Raw genomic sequence first — 10,906 nt, 5'->3', positions numbered from 1 at the left:
TAAAGAACCAGCATAGTTTCATCGAATTCTTAGGTTTTCGCAATTACACACATCAACCACGTTGCTGCTAATTACTGAAAATCAGGTTTTTTTTTAACATCACTGGATCTTTTTGGTCAATTTCACTTTCAAATTTAAATCATGAAATTGGCTATAAAAAACGATCGCGTCGCCTTACTTTCTGAAACTCGTATCTTAAAGCAAAAAGTTACGAAATGCATTGCATATACAAATTTTGCAGGCTAATTTCACATCATATTTCTTCATATGCACACACTGGCTTTTACCTATTCTTAAAATAATGCATCCAAATTGTAGATAAGAAACTTAAAATAAATAGAAAATTCTGTTATCTCCTGAATAATCGCTCTTTATAAGATACACGAGTTTGAGAAAGAAAGGCATCGATTGGTGTTAAAAAAATGTAATAGAAACATTGTCTTACAATTATATGGACGTCGGGTCCGCGCTAAAAAGTGTCCGAACTTATAGGGCGTTAAAATCGTATACAGAGCGTCATTCACTCTTTAGTCTTCGTTTGTTCGATTGACAGCGAAACAAGCAAAATTAGACAGTACTGCGATGACATTACAATTTAAATTCAACGTTTTAGCTTTTTCATATTCCTTTACATGTCACTACGTTTAAATAGGTTGACTTGGGACTTTTTTTCGTGGTTTTTGTATTAGACCCGTCGTCCATTTATTTGTAAGTCAATGTAATGGAAACCTAATTTTCAGTAATTGGTGAAAACGTGCTTGTTCCCTTTACAGTTTTGATATGTGTACTACATATTGAAAAAGAAACTATTTTTTTACTTGTTTGATGATATGACTTTAATAAGAATGAAACAAACGACGGTGGTTGCTCACCAGCGCCCGTACTGAGTGACCTGGCTGCCAGGGCTTTGGCGCGCAGTTCCCGTCTAGTCACCCCCGCGGAATCTCATGATTAAGGACCACGGACTGGTTCGAAACGTGAGAGCAAAAATACGACTTAAATATGTGAGTTATCCAATAGTTTATAACAATTTATTTTGACTTCACTTCGTAATTTTAAAAAAATGTCCACGAAACTTTAGATCGGAAAATTATAGTTTCTTTTCCAAGAATAGTTATGTTATACAGTATGACAGCTGCTATAAGAAAAAAAACATTATGATGTGTGCGAGAGGTATTACGACATGAGATGTAGTACGACATTGACGCCTTGTTAAATTATTGATTTTTTTGTTTTGTTATAACAATAAAAGGTGTTGTTTGTCAGCTTTCGCTTGTCTCCCGGCGTTTTAGTAACTACCTTTTTTATTTATTGTTGAAGATAACAAGTAAAGTTTCAGTCATGAAATGACGTCAATGTCGTAAGAATCCTCGCATACATTACCTTTTGTTTCTTATAAAGAGTACTCTTGTTTATAGATTGATTGTTTCTAAGTTGGTTACAATAGTTTTGGCAATATATTATGCAGGCTGTTTAAAAAGCATGCCACATAAAGAAGGTACTTTATATTTTAGTAAGTACTAGACATTTGAGTGGCCGATTTACCGGCGAAAAATCGGCGTGGTGAAAATTTGTTTTGTTTTAATTAAATGTCAGCATCTTAGTTCATTATTTACTATATTTCCGTACAATTAAAATTAATCCTATTCATCCTAGATTTAAATTAACTTCGTTATAATAATATACTACGCCAGAAAGCAATTCCGGTCCTGTGAGTACCAGAACAACAATGGAACGCCCCGGAGGCACTTCATTTTGATGTGTTTGTTTTTCTTTTCAAACATTCTTTTCAAATTATTTATTTTTAGTAATAGTGCCTAAGTTAAAGGATAAAAAAACATTGAAATTTAAAGTTAGTTAAAAAATATTTTAGTCTACGCCACGCCGATTTTACGCCGATCTCCGGCCGAAAAACCATCAGACGCCGTGGCCTACAATCGCCACACATGTCTAAAAGTACTCCGTCAAATCAAGTGCCGTTCATAACACTCTCTAATAGAAAATTAAAAATCATACTATAAATGTACGCGGTGTTTCTTTAAATCTTCGTAAGCAATCCTTCCAGGCCGAGAACTTCGGGTAGTTCGATGTCTTCGAGCCTGATGGACGATGGGTTGAATGGAAACTGGACAGAATAGATCATCTTCGAGTCCATTAGGAGGTTTTGCTGCGGACAAAAATATTAATTATATTACAATTCAAATGTTATCGTGGTTAGGCCAGGAGTCCGTCACTTGTTCAAGGTTACGCGATAAATGCCTACCGCTGCGTCTACTGTATCGCTATCGCAAGCGCTCAGAGAAGTGTTTCATTTACATTACAATCCTTGTACAACTCTAGCGCATTCGGTTCCGCACGACTGCACACGGCGGGTAGCGTTATTTTTACCTCTCTGAGCGTGTGCTTAGGTTTCTTTTTCCTCGTAGTGAGCGCCTGTTGTCATTAGTCAGATTTAGTAGACTATTATAGCGTATTCCATTTTGTATGAGAGTGATGTATCTGTTACGTAGTAATTATTAAGTAGCCTGTGGTTAGGCTTTGAAGCGTGTAAGGTAGATGCGAAGTAATCCATTGCACCTTTTAGATGCAAAATATACTCTCTTACTGTAAAATAAGCTCATAGTCCCCTAATGCATTTACTACGGAATCGAAAAATCGATCACTCCTACGTAAAAAATTGTAAGCTCAAATTCACAACTTTACAGGAGAACAACTCACAACCACTAGTAGCATAGATTATGTTTCTAATTATATGTATGAAATATCATTTTCAGTATCGAATCAAGTTTTTTCTAGTAATCAGCAGAGAAAGATAGAAAAACCGTTATTCCAACTGATTCAATTAAACAAATCGGTTCATTCAATTAATTGGCCATCACTAACGTCACCGTCTATGGTCGGCTCAGTTTACTATTTGTTTAAAATAATGGATTGAAACGAAATATAGTTTGTACGTTACACAATTCTGTGGCTCTAGTGAAAAGGGGTACAAGTAAAAAAAGTCAACTTTATAAGGAAAGGCGAAATACGCTTAACACTTAATACCATATTAGCTTTAAATTCTTTTTCGCGTCTCCTTGTAAAGTTGGCTTTTTGACTTGTACCCCTTTTCACTAGAGCCACAGAATTGACAAAATGTATACAGTATAAACATACAATTTAGTATCAAATATTTGCTTCCATTTCGTTCAGCTGCAATGTAAATTCTGTGGCTTTAATGAAAAGAAGTACAAGTCAAAAAAGCCAACTTTACAGGGAAGCGCGAAAAACACTTAACGCTTAATATCATATGTTTTACGCGTCTCATAATAAAGTAGGCTATTACTTGTACTCCTTTTGTCTAGAGCCACAGAATTGAGTTTAAGGCTCAATTCTGTGGCTAAAATAAGGCTGTTATTCAAAGATTTAAAATGGTTTTCAGTTAAGAATCTAACCGGTTCTTTGTCGGCATTAGGTCCAGCTCTTTCGTGCATCTTCTTGCGTATCTCGTGTATGAACTCCAACGTCACCTTCACTTCGTATTCCTCCGCTGGAGTGTACATGTTCAGGATCTGGAAGACAAATTCAAATAACCTTTATTTTTCATAGGTAAGCAAGCAAATTACACTTGCAATCGTCATACTGATTATACTCTACCGCTCATTCGTAAGGCAGATTCCCCTGACAAGAATGAGCAAGAACCTCTAGGGTTGCTCTTTGTACATGTACATTTTAAGAGGTGCATTTGTTACTTATTGTAAACCGATCAATAGTCAAAGTCAAAGTCAAAGTCAAAGATTATTTATTCCATAGGTAAAATAAATTTACACTTGAAATCGTCACATTTAAGCTACTGCTCGTTCACTACGCTGACCTCCCTGAGAAGAACGAGCAAGAAACTCTAGGGATTGCTCTTTTCAAATAAACTTAAATGCTATGGAATACACTTTGAATCAAATTTGTGTGGGTTCTGGAGCCATGTCGTCTTTCCATACATCTTTATCTAACACGTAGTCTTCAATTTTGTAATATGATTTTTCGATCAAAATATTTTTAATGTAGTTTTTAAACTTAGGAAATGATAAACTTAATATATGCTCCAGAATCTTATTGTAAAAACGTGTACAGTTCCCCATAAAAGAGTTGTTTACCTTGGTTAAACGAAATCGTGGTACCATGAGTTTGGACTTAGCTCTAAGGTTAATATTATCGTCTTTCTTATTGAAATTATGTATATTTTTACGTATATATAAACGATCAATGTTAAAAAGTGTTGGTTCCCTTTGTTAGTTATAGAACCTTGGATAATTCCTATAGGTAAACAGTAGTGTATTGTCCCGACCGCTAAAGTTTAAATTATATTAACAAACCAGAATTAGTCGTTTCTTTTTAAATTTGAACCTACGACCAATAGTTATTTCAAATTAAGAATGTGTGATTTTTGGCGACATCGGTTCTGATAATAATCGAGACTTGTGGAAGTGCCTTCCATTGTTTTCCGTGTATAGCTTGACCCACCTTGCAAACTTGCATAGCAGTGAGATCCGCACACATATCCACGGTGCTTTGTACATCCGCCATAGATTTGCGTGCTTGCAGAAGTTGGACAGCCTGCGTGATGGGCTTCAGCACTGCTAAGATTTCTTCCACCTGGAAAGTAATATAGTAAAAAGAACATCATTAGGAGAGTCTAGACATAGGCTAGGATTCCCACTCCTAAGTTGCGTGTATTCCAAGGATCTGCAAGAAGCGTTTCGCTTCCACATTTATATTTTACAAATTTCGTAAAAAAATTGTGTTCGTGATTTGTGGTTTTATGTTTTAGATTTTAACGACAGTTTTTAAATTATTTACGTCTTGGTTTTAATTAAGTTTAAGTTTTAAAATTGTATTTAAAACAAGACGTAAATACACTCCCGGACACGTAAGTCGAGCCACCTTGCATTTTCAGTAATTGCCTAAGCATAAATAATGTTTGATTGATCAAAAACTTCCAAGTTATTTGGAGCTGGTAAAGTAAACGTCATTTCCATGAGTCCTTGTTAATATTTTGAATTTATAAAACCTGGAAAAACTATTTAATTTAGTGAGTTATCACTGATATTTTTGTATTCTGCCCTTTAAGAATAAAAATGTAAGGCGGCTCGATTTATGTGTCCGGGAGTATATTTTGATGCAGTCAAGTCAACGTCAAATAATTTTTAATTCATAGACAAATTACACACCAAATCATCATATTGGTTAAACTCTGGCAGATTCCCCTGAGAAGAACGAGCTAGAAACTCTAGAAACAAGGTTTGGTCATTGTAAATATACGTTAGTCGTCCACACGTTCACTGTACTTGTTTATCAGTTTATTAAAAAAAAAAGTGACGGGGCGAACAAGTCTGTGTGACAGTGCGCCTGTTGGTAAGCGACACGCCTATCCATAACAGTTGCAGTGCCAGGCAGAGCTTTAAATCGCAAAGATCTTAGGGGTACTGCCACTGGGCTCGTTACTCTGAAGCATAAGTTGTAAAGTTCCATAATATGCCTGTAATTTCACCAGCACCCTTTCCCTTCAGAACGCAGTAATGCTAACATTACTACTTGGCGGCAGAAATAGGTAAGGAGGCAGTACTTCCCTGGCTACTAAATGTAAGTATCTGTATACAAGAATATAGGCTACTTATATTACAATAAAATATTTTATTATTATTATATTATTATTTATTATTACTTACGCTCTTCTGTCCATATTCAGCCAAATTCTCCTTGATCCAGGTCTCGAGATGCGAGATGTTGTATCTGATCTGCAGACCCTTCGCCCAGCAGCACAGGTCTTTACGGAGAAGAAGCTGATTTAGACTGTACGCGCAGATGTAGTAGAACAGCTGGAAAGTTACAAAGTAAGTTGGTTAAGAGCGATGTGCCTGGCGTAGCAACAGACACTGGTTCGAGTCCAGACAGGATAGGCGCTGTTTATGTTTCGATACCTCCAATCATCGAGTGTATACCCAGAAATAGACTCATCAGGCAATGGGCCTTATATCACTTTTAAATATCAACTCTCGTTTGCGCTTCAATCACAAATTAGAAAGCTGAAATAGTACAGCGCCAACCTGACCTGTGTGTACGTCTCCGTATATTCTAAAAATATTCCGTATTTATTGTAACAAATTTGAAGCCCCCAACAATAATAGGGGGCTGTTCCATTCGGTGGTGTGGGAAAAACACCAAAACGTCTAATTACAAAGCAAACGGAATCACATTTCATCGGTAATTTAATTTGTATTTTTTTCATTTTTCGTCCATTATAGCAAAGCTCAAGTTAAACTGGTCGATTTGAAGTGAAACAATTGACAATACCCGTCAATTGTTACGAATTCGGTCGGACAATCGGAGTGCAGTCGTCACCGTAATGATTTGGCAGAATAGTTTTCAAACAAATTAAATTACATTTCGTCTCTATTTCTGGTTGTATACTCGTTGCTTCCAATGAACACTACGCCATCTTTATGTTTTGGTAATTTTCTGTTATTTTTATAAACAGCACGCACTTACCTGTTTAAATATCATAACCCGTAACGGTGAATCAACAACATAGACTTGCAAGTTTTCATGCACAGAGTTCAACTCCTGTTTGAGCCTGCCAGGGCCGGCTCCAGGTGGCGAGGGAGTCTGCCGCGTGGGTACGCTGAGGCCACTGATTTCTTCGTGTTCTAAGATGGCTGGAACTATGAGGCGCTCGAATTGGCGCTCCAATACTTGGATGAGACCTGGAAAATAAAAATAGCTTTTTTATTGTACGGACTGGAGCAATTTCATTTCATATTATCTGTGTAATAATATTAATCAGTACAGAGTACTAAAAGTTCGACCTCAAAAGTTCTTGGAATTACATCTATTTGCCAAGTTTTATTACACCATATATATAGACATCCGTTACCGGCAATAGTATAGCGAATATAGTGTACGTCTATAATTGTTATATCCATCAGTCCTAATGTCTTATTTTTATTGTCATATAATGATCTCATATACGTATACATATAGATGGCGTTGATGTGCCTATTATAATAAAATAAAAAATAAAACAACAATGGTAGTGTGTGTATTTGTACTTACCCTGATAAATAGAGACTGCAGTGTCACTCAAGACTTGTCGATATTCCGACAGGTCGAATATTCGTAGGCACTGCTGGTTTTGTCGTGGCGTGTTATGAGTTTGGTACACTGTGTCACCACTGTACTGCCGCAGGTTGTTTAGTAGCCTGTAAATATAATTATTTTAGTTGATCCAAAACTACATTAATTAACATGTTGTGTAATGACACATTTTTTGTTGGTTATGACCCATAACTGGAATTTTTTTCAGAATCAGAAAAGTTTACACTTTTCTGTTTGTAAGTTTCTTTTTACTCTGCAATAATTTATTGTTCATGTAATGTCGGTCTATAATAGATTGTGCACTAAATTTTAAGTTTCTTTTGCATGTATGTTTTCTGATCTTTTATTAGTGTAACAATTGCACTTTGTGTTTATCGAGTTCTTTAGTTTTCTTTGTGTTTGGAAAGTTGTGTATGGCATATCGACTGTGAACTAGCAACCGGTACTATCTCAATATTCTAAAGATTTAACTTTTTAATACCATTTAATAGTATTTCATACTCCGCAGCGTGGCAAGAAATTCCATTGTTTTTAATAACATGTATAATAAAAATATTTCGAAACTACGTATTTTTTTAAATTATTAATACAAAGATTGAACACTCAGAAAAAATTCCTTCTATCCGGCTGGATTCGAACCGACGTCTTCTAGCTTACCGTGCCCGACGCTATACCAACTAAGCCACGGAACGAACCAGCGGACCTCACGAATTTTTCTATGTGCCTTGTCGTATCTTTGTGTTTGGTTTTTCAACGACTTTTTTTAGCTGTAGCGCCATCTATAAGAAATCCGTGATATTTCGTCACTCAGTTAGATACCTTTACAGCCACCACCCCTGGCTAGAGATGTCGCTATTCATTGTTTTTAAATTTAATAAACCAGATGCTATATAAATGACGCAAACAAGTTTTTTTCTTCGCCTGTATAGTTGTCAAAGTTGACATAGTACTGGTTGCTAGTTCGCAGTTGATATGTCGGATACTTTACAGAATGACTGACCTCAGCATATTGGCAAGCCACAATACGTTATACTCCACACTATCAGCACGTTTCTTGAGAGTCTTCTTGACTGCAGAGCGGAAGGATTTCATGAGGCCGTGCATTTTGGGCTCGTCGTCCACGTGGTCCATATGACGAAGCATCATGAATAGGATGTAGGCCGGAAGACCTGGGAGGAGCGTTACTGCCACTTTGGGTTTGAGATCTGAAAGACAAAAATAACTTTTAAGTACGTGTAAGTGGCATTCTGCGAGTCTGCCATTCTGCTCGGTTAGCATTTTGCGTTTCTGGCATAAAGCGTCAAAACGGCGGCGCCAACTGTTTACGACCTCGCAGGGTATATATTACTAATATCGTAAATATGTTGTCTCACGACTTTTAATCATTCATCGGATTTTACTTTCGTATAGAAATAAATATATTTAAATAGATCGCTTTAAACGGTGATAACTCTGTGCCGTAACAAAATAAAGCGCTAGCGTAAACACCAGTCCGATGCAAAACGCAGGAGCGTGAGTGGAGGACGTCGGTAAGTACGCTTGTACGGACAACGGCATATCAGACTACATATTTTTGTTCAAAAATCGCCTCCATTGCAACGGAACAAGATACGTCAATGTGTAGCTTGATGTGCTGGCGTGTGTGTGTTCAACTTAACGCACACACACTCATAATAGGCTTGCCAGATGGCCGGAAAATCCGGGATTGTCACGGAATTTTTTCTTGTCCCGTGTCCAGTAATTAGGCTTTACTGTCCCGGATTCCAAACACTTAGAAGTTGTTTTTACAAACTCACGAGAATCCTTTACAAAAAAAAAGTCCCCCAGACACAGCGCTGTAGTCGTGGGAAGCAATATCGAAATATTGATTGCGGATGTCGCAATATTTCGGTATTCCCAAGAGGTGGTAGAAAACAAATTACGGCCATATTATGATCGTCAAAGTAGACAGATGGCCAACTGACACAATAGTTCCGGCAATTGCCGCAGGACTTTTGTGAAAAGCACTATTGCCAGTACGACAAGAGCGCTAGCACTCACACGGCAAGCCTGGTTATTATAAAAATACATATTTGAAAATAACGTACATTTATTTCCCTTAAAAATACAACGAAAAAAAAAACATTATCGAGGCCTAATATAAATACCTATTTATTTTCATATATTTATTGCTATGGCTCGCCTACCCTTGTAGAATTGTCCCGGAAATGATTAGTCGCTATCTGACAACCCTACACTCATAGCACTAGGGAAACCCTGTTTGCAGGTGCCATGGACACACGCATAGACAACCACAAATTATACTCCCAAACTCACGAGATAAATAAATGGAGACCATACAAATATATCTCCCGGCCCGGAAATATAACGTATAGCGTCTGACACGGTATGCTAGAAGATGTCGGTTCGAATCCGGCCGGATCGAAGGAATTTTTTCTGAGTGTGCGATCTTTGTATTAATAATTATATAACAAACTAGTGGAGTCATTTCACATAAATATAGTTGAATATCAATCATCATCAATTGAATAAAAATTTAAAAGCTATGGTTATTTTATGTGTAGAATAAGTGAACCTATCAAATAAAGTGAACTAGTATCTTGTGTACTAATAAGTGTTGTGTTTATATATTGTGTTAAAGTGATTTTTGTTTTTTCAAAAAGTTAATGCTTCGGCTTTACCAAGGAAAATTTTCACGTCTCGCCACTGCTTCTCATATACCCTGAGGTTCGGTAAACACTATAATCAAAACTAATGTAAAAATACATGGGATTGGTCCAACCGGGAATCGAACAGCATCCAGCACTCACAACGTAAACTATTAGGCCACCGATTGTCATATAAATTGAGCTCGCAGTTCATTAACTGACCAATCATTAGTACTGTGTTTGAAAGAAATAACAGCAATACAATACCTAATACAAGCTTCTTGATAATGATGCCTTCGTCCTGTATCTTATACTCGAACATGCCGAGGTATTCCCGCTCCTTCTTCCGCGTCACAGGTGCCATTTCCACAAGCGACGCGTGGCCAGTGGGAACCACTGTATCTGTGAATTCAAATAATAGTACATTGTGTATTAAAGGCGGTAAGTAAGGAATTACGAACGAGACTTAATTAGGCTTTCAGAGTCAAGTCCGTGATTCCCGTACCGCTCGTGAAACATAAGTTTTTTATCAACCTTGCACGTAAATAATATGATAAAACCCTCGGGCTTTTTTCTTCTCATTACCGACCATAGTATAATGATAAGAAAATAGTACCGAGGGCTTTTCTACCCATTTGCTGCTTAATTAAATTAAAAATTAAAATTTGTTACATAGTGTTATCAACCTGTGCACATTCCACTGCCGAACACAGGTCTCCTCTAAAAAGTAAACTTACCACTGCTTTCGAGGATGTCATTGACATCATCAACACCGACTTCTTTAAGCTTGTTGACGAGCAATCTGATCTGGTTTTTGTAACGTCGACAGCTCTCTGATAACTTGTCTGAACGCCCCTAAGGAATTATACAAAGAAAAATTTTAGTTTTTCCTGTAAATATTTTTAAAAATTATGAAGTGACAAAAATTCTCACCAGCAACGTAAGGTATTCGGAAGCCAATCTGATGATTTCATTTTGAGCGAATTCCTGGTCCTTCGTCTTTGGTTCTTGACTCAAATCACCACTCAATAATCTGAAACATAAGATTAAATTTTGATTAACCTTTCAGACATATACATATACATAGATTTTAAGACTTTCGTGGTTATTCACTAAATGATTATCACTAG

The 10,906-nt window shown here is 36.8% G+C and overlaps 1 protein-coding gene across 1 annotated transcript in view; it reads right to left on the bottom strand.

The window, feature by feature from the left end:
• Positions 1-1,921: 1,921 nt before the first annotated feature.
• The window catches only part of LOC113239724 (unconventional myosin-Va), a 112,745-nt gene continuing 103,760 nt past the window's right edge, over positions 1,922-10,906 (bottom strand). Inside the window, exons 25-34 of the mRNA XM_026476817.1 lie at positions 10,710-10,809; positions 10,514-10,631; positions 10,044-10,178; positions 8,129-8,333; positions 7,087-7,232; positions 6,523-6,737; positions 5,703-5,852; positions 4,498-4,629; positions 3,435-3,551; positions 1,922-2,167 (exon numbers count right to left, since the gene is read on the bottom strand). Of these exons, the coding sequence (XP_026332602.1) occupies positions 2,039-2,167; positions 3,435-3,551; positions 4,498-4,629; positions 5,703-5,852; positions 6,523-6,737; positions 7,087-7,232; positions 8,129-8,333; positions 10,044-10,178; positions 10,514-10,631; positions 10,710-10,809 (1,447 nt within the window). The 3' untranslated portion in view covers positions 1,922-2,038. The remainder of the gene's footprint in view (positions 2,168-3,434; positions 3,552-4,497; positions 4,630-5,702; positions 5,853-6,522; positions 6,738-7,086; positions 7,233-8,128; positions 8,334-10,043; positions 10,179-10,513; positions 10,632-10,709; positions 10,810-10,906) is intronic.

This window comes from Hyposmocoma kahamanoa, unplaced genomic scaffold (assembly GCF_003589595.1).
Source record: "Hyposmocoma kahamanoa isolate Upper Pololo Valley unplaced genomic scaffold, ASM358959v1 115, whole genome shotgun sequence".
NCBI classification, from domain to species: domain Eukaryota; kingdom Metazoa; phylum Arthropoda; class Insecta; order Lepidoptera; family Cosmopterigidae; genus Hyposmocoma; species Hyposmocoma kahamanoa.
Note: the sequence above shows the minus strand (reverse complement) of the source record. Positions and strands in the feature narration are given on the sequence as shown.